The following is a 17,460-nucleotide window of genomic DNA, read 5'->3' as shown; positions in this document are numbered from 1 at the left end:
TTATTTGGTATTTATAGCGACAAGAAAATTTTTAAATACAAGCTGAGTTGAAAATAGTTAACAATTATTCAGTCTTAAAACGTATCCTTACTTGCTGTTTAATTCAGTACCTCTCATAATATCAATCCTTATGTGTATTATTCTGTGACTATTATAGTTCTTTGTCTGTAGCACTTTCCTGAGCACTGTTAAGATGACTTCCTACGTTCAGCCTTTACGTGAATTACATAATAAAAGTGGAAATAACTCCAATCCCTCTATGACTAGATTATTTTCTACACTCGCTATGACGTACACTAAAATCACCTTTACCGCCGTATATGTGAAGCTGAATACTTCAGTTCGTGAGACTATCAGTTTTTAACACGTGTCGTTACAGTTCTATTCTTACTTAACTAATTTATAAAACAAATTGTACAAGGGTCACCTAGGAAGTGTTGCTCCGTATTCTTTTCTTCAACAACTATTTGTTACTCCTGTCGACTTTAGGTGCTCCATAGACTTCACACTAACGGTTCATAATATTCCCCATAGTTTATTTCTTCGCTAAATGAAGCTCAATGATGATGCTTGTGCCGTTTATTACCTACGAACGCCGTTTCGAAACGTCGCTGCAGCTGCGCTGTCTCTCCGAGAAAATAGAAATTTTGCGCTCCCAAGCACGAACCGTTCATATCTAACGTTTCACATTCGCGAGACGGTTGTCGGATGAGAAGAAAAAATGTGGGGCGTTACTTTCTTGGGTACTCTCGTAGCTGTTGCACGTTTCAGAAAATTACGTGTTTCAAAATATTACGTGTTTGCCCAGAACATTACATAGCAAAAATATTTTGATTTCGAGTCAGTCTCTCTGTGTGATCAGGCCTTGATCAGTCGATAAGTACGGATGGGCAGCTCAGCAACCCACACTATAGCCAGCGTGCTGAGTCATAGCTTGGAACACTCGTGATCGAATGAATAATGGCTGAGATAATGGCTCTGCTAACACGTGGTCAGCTTGAAAAACGGGACTGATGACCCCAGGCAATCAAACTCAGAAGCACCCGATTCTTGGTTGACACTGCTGTGAGCATAGCTCCGCCGAGTTTCATTATTGTTCACGTGCTTCGGCAAACTCTCGTATTCCTGACAGACTACAACACTATGACTGAGGTTACCTCAGGCGCCACTGTCTCGTTCAGTTTCCTGGAACTTCGTTATTTCGGTCTGGTTGGTAAACCATTTGAATTCAAACAACTCACCAGCGTTTTCATGCGTCTGGAACACGATTCAAGAACGTGCAATCTAAGAAATGTGTGGGCATTAGTCCCGCATTGCAATGAAGACGCAGAAAATATCTGTTGTTAAGATGAGAACACTAATGTCATAGTGGCATGTAACTGTGTAGTTTAGTATCATCAGTTGTAGAAGCCAAGTGTGGTACTAGAGTGATTACGAAAGTAGACTCGTACACAGGGGAAACTTGATGATCCAAATCTTGTCTATTCGTCGTCCTTTGGCTTTTTCTGGCATTTCTCTGAACTACTTTAAGAGGATGTGGGGATGATTCTTCACACAGTACCACAACCTATTTCCTTCTCAATTACATTACAGTCCAAGTTTGTGCATTCTCACCCACCCATTGCTTATAGAACATCACTTTTTCTATTATTGATCTTTCTGATTTTCGGAATCACACTCTAAATATAGTACCTGTAGTCATTAAAATAATAATTACAATAATAATAAACATTTAGCAAGCGACGTTTTGCAACAGCAGACTAGCTAGACCAGCCATCCTTGCGTGATAGGAGAAAAAAGTTTCAAAACATGAGCTTTTGCGAATCATCAGAGATCATTACTGCAGAGGCCACCAAGCTCAGGCCTTGACTGCGTGGGCGAACATGGCGCTGTACGGGAAGGAGTAGACGGTGCCGCCCGGCAGAGTGTCAGCTCGTATCGTGCCGTTACTGTAGGCCTCTGCCACGCAGTCCTGTATGAAGGCCTCCCGCTGCTGCTGCGGGATCCTGCCGACGAACGGGTTTATCGCAGTTATCGTGTCTGCAACACACAAAGCAATGCAAGAGGATGAGATACAGCGTGAACCATCTATAAATGTTGATCTTAAATATATTTGATATTGCAAAATGAAATTTTCTCTCTGTAGTGGAGTGTGCACTGATATGAAATTTTCTAACAGATTAAAACTATGTACCGACCCGAGACTCGAACTCGGGATCTTTGCTTTTCGCGGGCACGTGCTCTACCGACCTTTTTTGTGTATCTCATTTTGTTCTACACTACCGGCCATTAAAATTGCTACACCACGAAGATGACGTGCTACAGACGGGAATTTTAACCTACAGGAAAAAGGTACTGTGATACACAAATGATTAGCTTCTCAGAGCATACACACAAGGCTGGCACCGGTGACGACACCTACACCGTGCTCACATGAGGAAAGTTTCCAACCCATTTCTCATACACAAACAGCAGTTGACTGGCGTTGCCTGGTGAAACGTTTTTGTGATGCCTCGTGGAAGGAGGAGAAATGCGTACCACCACGTTTGCGACTTAGATAAAGGTCGGATTATAGCCTATCGCGATTGCGGTTTATTGTATCGCGACATTGCTGCTCGCGTCGAGACCCAATGACTGCTAGCAGGATATGGAATCGGTGGGTTCAGGAGGGTGCTGGATCCCAACGGCCTCGTATCACTAGCAGTCGAGATGACAGGCATCTTACCGGTATGGCTGTACCGGATCGTGCAGCCACGTCTCGATCCCTGAGTCAACAGGTGGGGACGTTTGCAAGCTAACAACCATCTGCACGAACAGTTCCACGACGTTTGCAGCAGCATGGACTATCAGCACGGTGACCAGGGCTGCGGTTAACCTTGACGCTGCATCACAGACAGGAGCGCCTGCGATGGTGTACTCAACGACGAACCTGCGTGCACGGATAGCAAAACGTCATTTTTTCGGATGAATCCAGATTCTGTTTACAGCATCATGACAGTTGCATCCGTGTTTGGCGACATCGCGGTCTACGCACATTGGAAGCGTGTATTCGTCATCGCCATACTGGCATATCACCCGGCGTGATGGTATGCGGTGCCATTGGTTACACGTCTCGGTCACCTCTTGTTCATATTGACGGCACTTTGAACTGTGGACGTTACATTTCAGATGTGTTGCGAACCGTGCCTCTAGCCTTCATTCGATCCCTGTGAAAAACTACATTTCAGCAGGATAATGCACGACCGCATGTTGCAGGTCCTGTACGGGCCTGTCTGGATACAGAAAATGTTCGACTGCTACCATGGCCAGCACATTCTCCAGATCTCTCACCAACTGAAAACGTCTGGTCGATAGTGGCCGAGCAATTGGCTCGTCACAATACGCCAGTCACTACTCTTGATGAACTGTGGTATCGTGTTACATTTGCATGGGCAGCTGTACCTGTACACGTCATCCAAGCTCTGTTTGACTCAATGCCCAGGTGTATCAAGGCCGTTATTACGGCGAGGGGTGGTTTTTCTGGGTACTGATTTCTCAGGATCTGTGCTCCCAAGTTGCGTGAAAATGTAATCACATGTCAGTTATAGTATAATATATTTGTCCAATGAATACCCGTTTATCATCTGCATTTCTTCTTGACGTAGCAATTTTAATAGCCAGTAGTGTGTATTGTTCGTTGAATTTGTTCGGAGCTGAACTACCGTGCCGGCGTCCGACTGAGCTACTGAAGCTCGACTCACTGTCTGTCCTCACAGCTGTACTTCCGCCAGTACCTCGTCTCCTATCTTCCAAACTTCACAGAAGCTCTCCCGCGAGCCTTGCAAGGCTAGCAACGGTCCCGAGTTCGAGTCTCGGTCCGGCACACAGTTTCAATCTGCAGCAAATTTCATATCAGCGCACACGCCGCTGCAGAGTGGAAACATCACCCCGACTGAGGCTAAGGCATGTCTCCGTAGTATCCCTTCCAGAAGTGCTAGTCTTGCAAGGTTGTAAATAAAGCTGTTAGGACGGATCGTGAGTCGTATTTGGGTAGTTCAGTCGGTAGGGCACTTTGTAATCTGCCAGGAAGCTTCATAAGTATTGCTATTTAAGGGAGGAATATTTTTCTAAAGCATCAATGTTCGTTACCATTTAACCTAGGGATATACTGAAGATTTTTAAAAACGAATCTGTGTTCATTCTGTAGACTTTAAAATGAGCTACAGCGTTATAGCACTTATTTTGTTTACCAGTTTATTTAATTTTCCTTGTGAGACTGAGGCCTTCAAATCCTTACATCATACCAGACATTCTCTAAGACTCTCTTCTAAAGAAACATTGGAATAAGCATCAGGTACCTATTATAGATAATGATAAAGTAATTATAACAATTATAATAATAACAATAATAATTGCTACAGTGAGTAAGAGCTGTAATAAATATATTCGAGAAGGCGACGAGCAGAATCGCGGTTTGAAGGAGGGTCTTGGTGCTCGGTTCCTATTTGAGGTAGAAACATTTGGTGAAAACTTTTTGGTTTAGCCCGGACCCGTGCCATTTTGTATAGCCATTCGATCATTTTTCCTACTGTAGTACGTTGAATTATGTTAAGCAATATTTGGATGATGAACCGGATCTGACGTACAGGCCAATTCTGCGAATCTATTCATTTCTTTTGGAAAAGATTTTAATTTGGCTGAAATTATTGTTCGGTGATGGCAATATTTGTACTCGTAAGTGCACCGTCAGGATTTTACGTGCGAAAAAACACGCTTTTCTGGGAGTCTTTAAAGTCGTAGTTGAAACTCTGCACTTAAGTTGATAAATAGATAAACTCCAAACGAAAGTTTTTTATCAAGTGATCTTTATCCGTTATCGCGGTACGATGGTCTACGTTCGAGATAAATGTTGCACGTAAAAATAATTCTTATGTCAAGCTTTCTGTTCAGAACAACCGATACTGTCACCGCTTAAAACATGATTCTTTCCTCCTGACTCAAACTGTTCAAAATGGCTCTTTTTTTTTTTTTTTTTTTTTTTTTTTTTTTGTGGTTTTAGGGCGCAAAACTTCTATGGTCATTAGCGCCCAGCCCGTGACTTAAGACAGTAAGAAACCGAAATTTAAAACCAGCAGCAAGGGGAACAAAGTCAGAAAATTGGAGAAACTAAAAATAGAAGACTGCTTAAAAATCCACTACAGAAAGGGGGTGATTGTCCCCAAAAAAGCTTCAAATGACTGACGTCATTTCACTGTCACTAATAAACTGGAGAACGCGGTCGGCGGAGCGCGTGTCATCTGCTAAAATCGACGATAGATCAGGCGATAGCTGTAGACGGGAGCGTAATGGATTAAAATAGGGGCATTCAATTAAAAGGTGTCTTACCGTCCACAGCTGAGAGCAGTGGGGACAGAGTGGGGGAGGATCGCCGCTTAAAAGATGTCGATGGCTAAAACGACAGTGCCCTATCCGGAGTCTAGCTAAAATTACCTCCTCCCGACGACGCGTTCGGGAGGAAGAGGTCCAAGCGCAAGGAAGGGCTTTCACTTCCCGCAATTTATTACAGGAAAGTGCCGACCAATGGGCATGCCATAATTGAGCAACATGGCGACATAAATCGTTCCGAAGATCGGTGAAGGGAAGCGACTGAATAGCTGGCCGAGGAAGAGAGACTGCGGCCTTGGCCGCTACATCGGCCGCCTCATTCCCACAGATACCAGCGTGTCCCGGGAGCCAGAGGAACGCCACCGAGACGCCCCTCAGGTGAAGCAAGCGCAGACAGTCCTGAATCCGGTGGACCAGAGGGTGCACAGGGTAAAGAGTTTGGAGACTGAGGAGAGAGCTGAGAGAATCTGAGCAGATAACGTACTGTATCCGCTGATGGCGGCGGATGTAGTGGACAGCCTGGAGAACAGCGTAAAGCTCCGCAGTATAAACCGAATACTGGCCGGGAAGCCGAAAGCGATTTGGGGTGTCGCCAACAATATAGGCACTCCCTACACCTAACGATGTTTTCGAGCCGTCGGTGTAAATAAATGTGGCGTCCGTCATTTCTGCACATAGAGCAGCAAATGCCCGACGATAAACAAGTGTAGGGGTACCATCTTTGGGAAATTGACAAAGGTCACGGAGCAGGCAGATCCGGGGACGGAGCCAAGGCGGTGCTGTACCCCAAGTGGTCAGGAAGGTTGTAGGAAAGCGGAAGGAAAGAGAATGGAGCAGTTGACGGAAGCGGACTCCCGGGGGTAGTAGGGAGGAGGGGCGGCCTGCATACCCTACATCAAAGGAGGCGTCGAAAAAAAGGTCGTGGGCTGGATTAGCAGGCATGGAAGACAGGCGGCTAGCGTAACGACTCAGGAGGACTGCTCGCCGATTGGACAGCGGAGGTTCAGCAGTCTCAGCATAAAGGCTTTCCACAGGGCTAGTGTAAAAAGCTCCAGACACTAAACGTAATCCACGGTGGTGGATAGAGTCGAGACGCCGAAGAATAGACGGCCGAGCAGAGGAGTAGACTATGCTTCCATAATCCAATTTCGAGCGCACTAAGGCGCGATAGAGGCGGAGAAGGACCACTCGGTCCGCTCCCCAGGAGGTACCATTCAGGACACGGAGGGTGTTAAGTGATCGCAAACAGCGAGCCGAAAGATAGGAAACGTGGGAGGACCAGCATAGTTTTCTGTCAAACATAAGACCCAAGAATTTAGCGACGTCTGAAAACGGAAGGTTGACAGGACCGAGATGTAAGGAGGGCGGAAGAAACTCCGTACGTCGCCAAAAATTGACACAAACGGTCTTACTGGGTGAAAAACGGAAGCCAGTTTCGATGCTCCACGAGTGGAGGCGATCGAGACATCCTTGAAGACGTCGTTCAAGAAGGCTGGTCCGTTGAGAGCTGTAGTAGATCGCAAAATCGTCCACAAAGAGGGAGCCCGAGACATCAGGAGGGAGACAATCCATAATTGGATTTATGGCGATGGCAAACAGTACAACACTCAGCACGGATCCCTGGGGTACCCCGTTTTCTTGGGAGAAAGTACGGGAGAGAGTAGTGTTCACCCGTACCCGAAAAGTGCGCTCTGCCATAAATTCGCGAAGAAAAAGGGGCAGCCGGCCTCGAAAGCCCCAAGAGAACAGTGTGCGGAGGATGCCTGTCCTCCAACAGGTATCGTATGCTCGCTCCAGATCAAAAAATATTGCTACCGTTTGGCGTTGCCGGAGAAAATTGTTCATGATATAAGTGGAGAGAGCGACAAGATGGTCAACTGCAGAACGATGCTTCCGAAATCCGCATTGGGCTGGTGTTAAAAGGCTGCGGGATTCCAGCCACCAAGCTAAACGGTAATTCACCATACGCTCCAAAACCTTACAGACACTACTCGTGAGAGAAATGGGGCGATAGCTAGAGGGGAGATGTTTGTCCTTTCCAGGTTTCGGAACGGGAACGACAATAGCTTCCCGCCACCGTCTTGGAAAGGTGCTGCCGGTCCAAATTCGATTATAAAGGCGAAGGAGGTAACGCAGACTATGGGTGGATAAATGCAGCAACATTTGGACATGGATACCATCCGGTCCTGGGGCGGAGGAGCGAGAAGATGAGAGGGCATGTTTGAGTTCCCGCATGGAGAAAACAGTATTGTAGCTTTCGTGATTTTGGGAGGAGAAAGCAAGAGGTCGCACTTCCGCTGCACGTTTCTTCGGGAGAAACGCTGGCGGGTAATTTGAAGAGCTCGAAATCTCAGCAAAGTGCTGACCCAACGAGTTAGAAATTGCGACGGGGTCCACTAAGGTATCATGCGCGACAGTGAGCCCAGAAACCGGGGAGAAACTAGGCGCGCCTGAGAACCGTCGAAGCCGACTCCAAACTGCCGAGGAGGGAGTGAAGGCGTTAAATGAGCTAATAAAGAATTTCCAGCTTGCCTTCTTGCTATCGCGGATGACACGACGGCATCGCGCACGGAGCTGCTTATAGCGGATACAGTTGGCCAAAGTAGGATGGTGACGGAAAATGCGAAGAGCACGTCGCCGCTCACGTATTGCGTCACGGCATGCCTCGTTCCACCAAGGAACTGGGTGGCGCCGGGGCAATTCGGAGGTGCGTGGTATTGAACGTTCCGCAGCTGTAAGGATAACGTCGGTAATGTGTGTGACCTCATCGTCGACGCTGGGAAAGCGACGGTCATCGAATGTCGCGAGAGACGAAAAAAGTGTCCAATCGGCTTGGGCAAACTTCCAGCGTCGCGGGCGCATATATGGCAGTTGAGGCTGCAGTCTGAGGACACATGGAAAGTGGTCACTCGAGTGTGTATCATCAAGGGCGAACCATTCGAAGCGCCGAGCTAGCGGAACAGTACCGACCGCAAGGTCCAAATGAGATAAGGTTGTCGTGGAGGCAGACAAAAATGTGGGGACCCCAGTGTTGAGGCAAACTAGATCCGCTTGGTGGAAGACGTCTAGCAATACGGAGCCACGTGGACAAGGGTGTGGAGATCCCCAAAGCGGGTGGTGGGCATTGAAGTCCCCAACCAGCAAATAGGGGGGTGGAAGCTGACCAAGAAGATGAAGGAGATCAGCTCGTGCCAGTGGTGTGGACGATGGAATGTATACAGTACAAAGAGAGAACGTGTATCCGGAAAGTGAAAGACGGACGGCGACAGCTTGGAAGGAAGTGTTTAAGGGGATTGGGTGATAATGGAGAGTATCACGGAGAAGAATCATGAGTCCTCCATGGGCTGGAGAGCCTGCAACAGAGGGGAGATCATATCGGACAGACTGAAAATGAGGGAGAACAAAGCGGTCATGGGGACGCAGCTTTGTTTCCTGAAGACAGAAGATGACCGGCGAGTAGGAGCGTAAGAGGACCGACAATTCATCCCGATTGGCTCGAATGCCGCGGATATTCCAGTGGATAATGGACATGGGGTGAAAAGAGAATGGAGGAATGTGACCAAAGTTGCTGTCAACTCAAAGACTGCTCGGAGCTAGCAACCGACAGCATGGAATGGCATTCAGCCGAAGGCAGAAGATCCTGATCCATAAGTTGGTCAGGATCAGTCCCTGCCACCAGCGATCGGCCGGTTGACCGGCCACCAGCAGTGCGCCTCGGCGACACAGAAGATGGCCGAGGGCGATTTCCGCCAGGTGGTGCTGTAGAGGGGGCACGCCTTGGCGGAGAAGGAGAGGAACTGGGTTTCTTTGTAGCCTTCTTGGAAGAATGTTGTTTAGAGGAAGGAGGAACCGATGGTTGTGAAGCTGCAGTCCGTAAAAACTCTTCACGAGTATGCTCTTTTTTGGAAGACTTGGCGTCCGACTTTTGGGCTCGAGATGTAGCAGAACCCGACGAAGGGTGAGCCAGAGAGTGGGCAGGCGAAAGTGGTGAGGTTGAACGAGCGATCTTTGCGCTGGCCGATCTGACGACCGTGGTACTAAAGGTGAGGTCGCAAGTCTGCGTGGCCGCCTCCTTTGTTGGCCGAGGAGAAGCAAGGACAGTGCTGTATTTTCCTGTCTGAGGCACGGTGGGCTTGCGACTGGCGAATAATTTTCGAGCAGCAAAGGTCGACACCTTTTCCTTCACCCTTATTTCCTGGATGAGCTTCTCATCCTTAAAAACGGGGCAATCTCGAGAGGAAGCAGCGTGGTCACCCATACAGTTGATGCAGCGAGGGGATGGAGGTGGACAAGCACCCTCATGGGCATCCGTGCCACACGTAACACATTTGGCTGGATTGGAACAGGACTGGCTGGTGTGATTGAACCGCTGACATCGATAGCAACGCGTAGGGTTTGGGACGTAAGGGCGAACGGAAATTATCTCATAGCCTGCTTTGATTTTCGATGGGAGTTGAACTGTGTCAAATGTCAAGAAGACAGTGCGGGTGGGAATGATGTTCGTGTCAACCCGTTTCATTACTCTATGAACTGCCGTTACGCCCTGGTCAGACAGATAGTGCTGAATTTCTTCGTCAGACAATCCATCGAGGGAGCGTGTATAAACGACTCCACGCGAGGAATTCAAGGTACGGTGCGGTTCCACCCGGACAGGGAAGGTGTGGAGCAGAGTAGTACGCAGCAATTTTTGTGACTGGAGGGCACTGTGTGTTTCTAACAACAGGGTGCCATTCCGTAATCGGGAACAAGACTTTACAGGACCTGCTATTGCATCGACTCCTTTCTGGATAATGAAAGGGTTGACCGTGGAGAAGTCGTGACCTTCATCAGACCGAGAAACAACAAGGAACTGTGGCAACGATGGAAGAATCGTCTGTGGCTGAGACTCAGTATGCTTACGTTTGTGACTAGACTTAGTGGAAGGTGAGGAAACCATTGCGGAAGAATCCCCCATGATTACCGGCGTCTCCGATGGCGCGCTCCTCCCTTGTGGGGGCCCTCTCTGAGGGCACTCCCGCCTTAGGTGAATGTTCACACCTCAGGTCACACCTCCCGACAAACGGACGGAGGGACCAATCGGCACTTTCGGAAGGTATCAGCTCGGGTAATCACCCCTCCCTGGGCCTGGCCTTCACCAGGGGGTACGTACGTGTCCTACCTGTCTACCCGGGGCGGGGAATTACGCGTTACCCCGTCACCGGCTACGCATGGAAGTGCGTGGGTCGGCCTTCAGACACGCACAGGGAGGAAGAAAGAGAAAGGGAAAGGAAAGAAGAAGGGGTCTCAAACGCCGCAGCGGAGAAAAGGGTAAAGAGAAGAGGTAAGAAAAGGAGAAGGACAAAGGGAGGAAGAAGACATACAAGCAAGGAAGAAGAAGAATGCGGTACATTTACAAGCGTCCGTCTCCGGACGTAGGCGCAAACCATACTCCCAGAGGGGGAGAAAGTGAAGGAAAGAGCCAGAGGTGAGGGGGGGGGGGGTGAAGACAGGGGATGGGGAAGGATGCGGAAAGGGAAGGTATGCAGCCCGGAAAGGAAGGAAGGCCACATTAGCTCGGGGCCCCGTGCTCGCTACGCACGTATCCACAAAAGAGTTGTGGATCCCCTGGGGGGTCAAAATGGCTCTGAGCACTATGGGACTTCTGAGGTCATCAGTCCCCTATAACGTAGAACTACTTAAACCTAACTAACCTAAGGACATCACACACACCCACGCCCGAGGCAGGATTCGAACCTGCGACCGTAGCGGTCGCGCAGTTCCAAACTGCAGCGCCTAGAACCGCTCGGCCGGCGACTCAAACTGTACGCCTGAGGTGTTGCGTGTAAGATGCTGCGTTTGAGCCTCCGAAAAAGACAAACGAAATCCACAGCACTGACATTTCGGTAACATATACACGAGAACATAACTCACAAACGCTATTGACATGGCGATTTTCACGAGGCTACAAATGAAATACTTAAAGAAAAATCTTAAATATAAATTTTATCTTACTCTGCTGTTCAGGCTGAAGCATCTTATTATACAGGCATAGACAATGTAGGAGTTGTTGAAATTCAGCAGTGTAATTGCAAATTCCGCTTTGTAATGCGGTTTTCAGCAGCAAAATCCTCAAATCGGTTGGTATTGATCGTCATTTTTTTTACACCTGTGTATCAGATGATATGAGTGAAATGGTTGGATATCAGTAGTATTGATTGTTTAAGAGTAAAGGTGAAATCTTCATGATGATTTCAGAAGTGGTCGTCCAAGGGCAGAACACTGATGAAAAAATTAACGAAAATTAGCGGTACACGATATTTCAACGAACAGACTACTTTCCACAACTTTCAGTGAGTATCCTGCGGCAGGTCGTCACTAAACAACTAATGCACGGCAGGTTTTCTTCTCGTTCGGGATGTAAAACTCGTTTCTGAGAACCCCAAATGCTTCTTGAGACTTTCTGTTATTGCGCTGCAATATGCAATGAGAAGGCCTACACAACCGAATCGGGTCTACCGACAGCTAACAAATGGTTCAAATGGCTCTGAGCACTATGGGACTTAACTTCTGAGGTCATCAGTCATCTAGAACTTAGAACTACTTAAACCTAACTAACCTAAGGACATCACACACATCCATGCCCTAGGCAGGATTCGAACCTGCGACCGTAGCGGCCGCGCGGTTCCAGACTGTAGCGCCCAGAATCGCTCGGCCACTCCGGCCGGCATCGACAGACAGCTGCGGAGTAATACTTCCAGCATAAAATAAACAAAACTGTGTAATAAAATTTAAGACCACCGCTTCTGTTACGTTAAAGGAAGTTTGCTTGTTAATCGTATGGAACGAGGAACGGAACTTCTGAAACATGCTGTCGACCGTTACGAGAACTGAGGCGAGGCATACACAGCAACTGTTGCGGTCTCTGCAATATAAGTGCCGTGATTTTGCACCCTGTGAATACAAACTGTCTTCCCAGTTCCAGAAGGACGCCTTCAACATCCGCATTGTAGGATGAATTGTCTCTAAATGCACACTTTCTTCATAGAGAGGAGGAAAATGTTCACATGTGTGTGAAATCTTATGGGATTTAACTGCTAAGGTCATCAGTCCCTAGGCTTACACACTACTTAACCTAAATTATCCTAAGGACAAACACACACACCCATGCCAGAGAGAGGACTCGAACCTCCGCCGGGACCAGCCGAACAGGCCAAGACTGCAGCGCCTTAGAACGCTCGGCTAATCCCGCGCGGCCATAGAGAAGAAAAATACGGCTTGTCATCAAGGGATGGCTGTGACATCGGGGATTGTATATTGATGAAGAGGGTATTTGTCAACTACTTAGAGGACTCTGTGACGATTTCAGTCCGGGCGGCGATAGTAGAGAAACATGGTACAAAGGAGAGAGCGAAGTTTTGTGGTATAAATATTCTGCAGTTATTGCCGTATTTTATTTATAGCCAAACAGAGATTACTTTTCGCATAGCCCACAAAATAAAATAATGCTTGTGGATGATACGTAATTTAATGTATAACATTCACAAGTTATCCCCAAATCCAATACGCATTTCATTAAAGTCCAATATAGCTTTTAACCCAATATACGTTTTACTATTATTTATTTTATTTGCAATTATTTGCAGGTAGCTATTTGTAGTACCATACACTACTTCAAAATAAGTGAATTTAGATAGCAGAAACATATGAACGGTTAATGAACTACCCTACTATATCCTCATTTTATTTTCATACATCCCTCAAATCGTCCGTGAACTGTATATCACTTACTTATAACATTTTGTTCATCCACAGAACAGTAGCTGACGTCCTCACTGCAGCATGTCTTTACAGATAACCCAACTTCACGCAGGTATTTCCTCAGGTCGGCCTTTGGATTCTGCGTGCGTAGGTAGGGTGGCTCGAACTGACGGTAATCCTGCAACGGACCAAGCATACTTACTCTTAAATGTGATCAACACATACACACACACACACACACACACACACACACACACACACACAGTAATGCTTTATTTCAAGTTGGAATAGTCGACATTTTGTTTGCTGTGACTGATTACGTTAGACAGCCGTTAAAGTTTGATGGAGTTCCATAGCTCCATGATCCACTAGACGTAAGTATTAAAACTTATCGAGACTGCTCTAATAAAACATAAATTACAGCTCACCGTCATGTAGGCACTCCAACGAGAAGACCTGGCCAGTGTTTCGAACATCATATAGATGGGACCGCCGGTCACGATGATCAGAACAGTTTCACCCCCGGGGGACAGAAGTTTGCTGATGTTCTGAATGGCAACTCTGTAATGAAGAGCTTCATATCAGCATGACCCTGGTTTCTAAACAGTCAGCTGAACAGAGGTAGCAGAATAACTACTTGTGTATCACCTATGCTTAACAACATGTTCATTGCAAATAAGAATTTGTCTCTTCAGCACCTCTGTGGTATGCTCGATCCAGTTATATTTATTTTCAAGCTGTAATCCGATGATTTTAGTGTTGTGAAACTTGTATTTTAGCTACGTGCTGGGAGTAAACCTCTTATAAGTTCCGAGCTGCAGATAATGTATTTTTTAGAAGTTTAGCAGCAAAGAATTGGCTAGGAACCATTTATTGCTGTGCATGAATCTTTTATCAGCTGATCTATGTTAGATTTGTCATTTATTGCAATGTTTGTATTATCTGAGAACAAAACAGATTTGGCATCTGATAGTGTTGCTGACGGAACGTTGTTAACGTGTACAAGAAAAAGTAACGGCCCTAAGATGGAACCTTGTGTGACACCATATGTAATTATTTCCCCACTGTACAATGCCTTACAGCTTAATACAGGACTTTCTTATAGACACCCCTGTTTCATATCAGAGACCTGCGACTGAAAACATTTTACTACATTTCCTGTTATACCATAATAACGCGAATATACAATATGCAACACAATTAAAGGGTCACTTTTTTAAAACCTCGTGCTGTCTTCCACTACGAATCAGAAGTTCGAAACTTCACACAGACGTGCCTACAACCTCCTTCTGTAATGGTGCAAATGTGTGGCACCCTGCGATGTTACGCTCGAGCGCAGCAACGCTTCAAACAACAAGGCGACAGATGCGCAAAATCGTGTCACATGCTGGGATGCTCCCCACACCCGATCTTACATAAATTTCAATCCTTATTTTCAAGCCCCTGCAACGGCGGTCAGAACCGGGACGCCTAGCGTTAAAATCAAGTGGCCTGAGTGACCAGGCATACTTTTTCAAATGCACCGCCGCTCAGAATCGACGCTAAAACGCCTCCGGCAGTGGCACAAAGACCGTCCGATTAAAATACTCCTTCACTTGGGGCATTGATTCCCACAAACTTCGAGGTCGAAAACGAAAGTTCGCAGTACGGTGAGGAGTGGAACAACGCTCTGGACAACGTCCTGACACTGCTAGCAACCGATTCATCTCTTCTCTAGGGAAATCATGCTTCTGCAACGTCATTGAACGTGGTCTTCCTAACTTAGAGTGTAGTGCCATCGCAATTTTTGCCCTTGTATACAGGGTGCAACCGGTAGGCAGCCTCAAAGACCCGCAGTTCCGAAACATCGTCACATGACGCACGCACACATTTCTTGAGTACTACAAAACTGTACCTGTACAGAGATTTCGACACCCATTCAAGAGAGTGGCGCACCGCTGCTTATCCAGCGCCTTAGGGCAGGCAACCCCTTCGACAACCATTACATTCCATATTCCCACAAGCAAGAGTTAAAGCAGCAGTTTGACTTCTGTAAACTGAGAAGATCAGAACTGTCACCCTGTGATTAAAAAACAAGGCAGTATCGCAGTCTGACTGGAATACTCTCTTTCAAATTCTGAAGGTGGCAGGGATAAAATGCAGGGAGCGAAAGGCTATTTACAATTTGTACAGAAACCAGATGGCAGTTATAAGAGTCGAGGGACATGAAAGGGAAGCAGTGGTTGGGAAGGGAGTAAGACAGGGTTGTAGCCTCTCCCCGATGTTGTTCAATCTGTATATTGAGCAAGCAGTAAAGGAAACAAAAGAAAAATTCGGAGTAGGTATTAAAATTCATGGAGAAGAAATGAAAACTTTGAGGTTCGCCGATGACATTGTAATTCTGTCAGAGACAGCAAAGGACTTGGAAGAGCAGTTGAATGAAATGGACAGTGTCTTGAAAGGAGGATATAAGATGAACATCAACAAAAGCAAAACGAGGATAATGGAATGTAGTTGAATTGAGTCGGGTGATGCTGAAGGAATTAGATTAGGAAATGAGACACTTAAAGTAGTAAAGGAGTTTTGCTATTTGTGGAGCAAAATAACTGATGACGGTCGAAGTAGAGAGTAATAAAATTTAGATTGGCCATTCGAAGGAAAGCGTTTCTGAAGAAGAGAAATCTGTTAACATCGAGTATAGATTTAAGTGTCAGGCAGTCGTTTCTGAAAGTATTTGTATGGAGTGTAGCCATGTATGGAAGTCAAACATGGACGATAAATAGTTTGGACAAGAAGAGAATAGAAGCTTTTGAAATGTAGTGCAACAGAAGAATGCTGAAGATTAGATGGGTAGATCACGTAACTAATGAGGAGGTATTGAATAGAATTGGGGAGAAGAGGAGTTTGTGGCACAACTTGACAAGAAGAAGGGACCGGTTGGTAGGACATGTTCTGAGGCATCAAGGGATCACAAATTTAGCATTGGAGGGCAGCGTGGTGGGTAAAAATCGTAGAGGGAGACCAAGAGATGAATACACTAAGCAGATTCAAAAGGATGTAGGTAGCAGAAGTACTGGGAGATGAAGCTTGCACAGGATAGAGTAGCATGGAGAGCTGCATCAAACCAGTCTCAGGACTGAAGACCACAACAAACAAACAAACAATCGCAGTCTCAGAGAGAGGCTATTCGCAGATAATGCCGCTTCATATAGGGAAGTTGCTGTACCAGAAAATTGTAAGCGAATACATGAAGACCCACAGACAATGGACAGTCGATGCAGGGGACGACAGTAACTCTGTACATAATCAAATGTAGTATATTTTTGCTTTTATAGGCATAAAGACCCATTCTTATTTTGTTACACGAATGTCACACAAGCAGCGTCGTTAAATACCTACTTTTATGCTTTCAGAATGATTTAAAACGACATGACGGCTTGAAACTGACTGCCGAGAAAACAAATGCCTGATTGAGATTAACTAGAATGATTCTAAAGAAAAGCTAATCTCCTGCAAAAGAGGTAACTCAAAACTCTTGACTGATGCTTCAGTAATTCTTGTTATTGTGGGACATATCAGATAGGACTGATACAAGAGAGAAAGAAGATCCAAAGAAATAAGAGTGCACTCTTTCGTGACAGATCAAACAATTTCAAGCGGGACGTACTTCACGTGTCTTTTTCAACCAGTCACGTCGCTAGTGCAGTGTGTGATGAGTCTGCTTACCTCTGATCCTGGACCCAGTGCAGGCAGAAGAAGGAGAACACCTTTGGGAACGGTCCGAGACTCCAGACGTCGGTTTCTTCAATACGCGGCGTGCCAATGTCCAGCTGAGAGAAACGCAGACGTGGTCCGGAGAACCTGTCTGCAGCCTTGGCTACCATGGCGGGGCTGATGTCTACAGCGTGGACGCTGACTGCTGGTGGCAGTCGCGGCAGCAGCTCGTTCCTGGTGACGTCGCCAGCACCGCAGCCAACGTCCAACACAGTGCCTTGCTCGCAACGCCAGTCCAGGGCCGGCCACAGCTTCCGTAGCACCTTGTTCACGAACTGCTGCTGAAGGGTGCTAGATGTGGCGTACAGATCTGCGTCGTTCATTTTACCTGTAACGTCATTCTCATCGTAGCTGTTGTCATTATGAGGCGATGGGCGTATGTAGGCAATGTGGACACGAAGAAACCAAGTAAAAGAGACAGAGTTTGTTGTGCTGGTACCCCCAGGGACATTAGAGACTAGATAAATTCAACCTCGGATAGGACAAGATTACAAAATGGTGCGTAGCTTCTGGTCACTTCGCTCGGTGACCAAAGGAATACGAAAAGGATCGCAGACGATCCAACCTGGAAATCTTACATCGCCCGACAGACCTATACAGGGTGTC

The 17,460-nt window shown here is 46.6% G+C and overlaps 1 protein-coding gene across 1 annotated transcript; it reads right to left on the bottom strand.

Moving 5' to 3' along the window:
* Positions 1-1,858: 1,858 nt before the first annotated feature.
* Positions 1,859-17,177, bottom strand: LOC124795973 (juvenile hormone acid O-methyltransferase-like). The gene is made up of 4 exons (XM_047260054.1): positions 16,807-17,177; positions 13,530-13,662; positions 13,132-13,279; positions 1,859-2,040 (listed from the first exon to the last, which is right to left on the bottom strand). The coding sequence occupies exons 1-4, from the start codon at positions 17,175-17,177 to the stop codon at positions 1,859-1,861; spliced, it is 834 nt and encodes a 277-aa protein (XP_047116010.1).
* Between the last annotated feature and the right edge of the window lie 283 nt (positions 17,178-17,460).

The sequence above is a fragment of the Schistocerca piceifrons genome, chromosome 4, assembly GCF_021461385.2.
Source record: "Schistocerca piceifrons isolate TAMUIC-IGC-003096 chromosome 4, iqSchPice1.1, whole genome shotgun sequence".
In the NCBI taxonomy this organism is placed as follows: Eukaryota; Metazoa; Arthropoda; class Insecta; order Orthoptera; family Acrididae; genus Schistocerca; species Schistocerca piceifrons.
The sequence above is the reverse complement of the archived record's forward strand: the minus strand, read 5'-3'. Positions and strand labels throughout refer to the sequence as shown.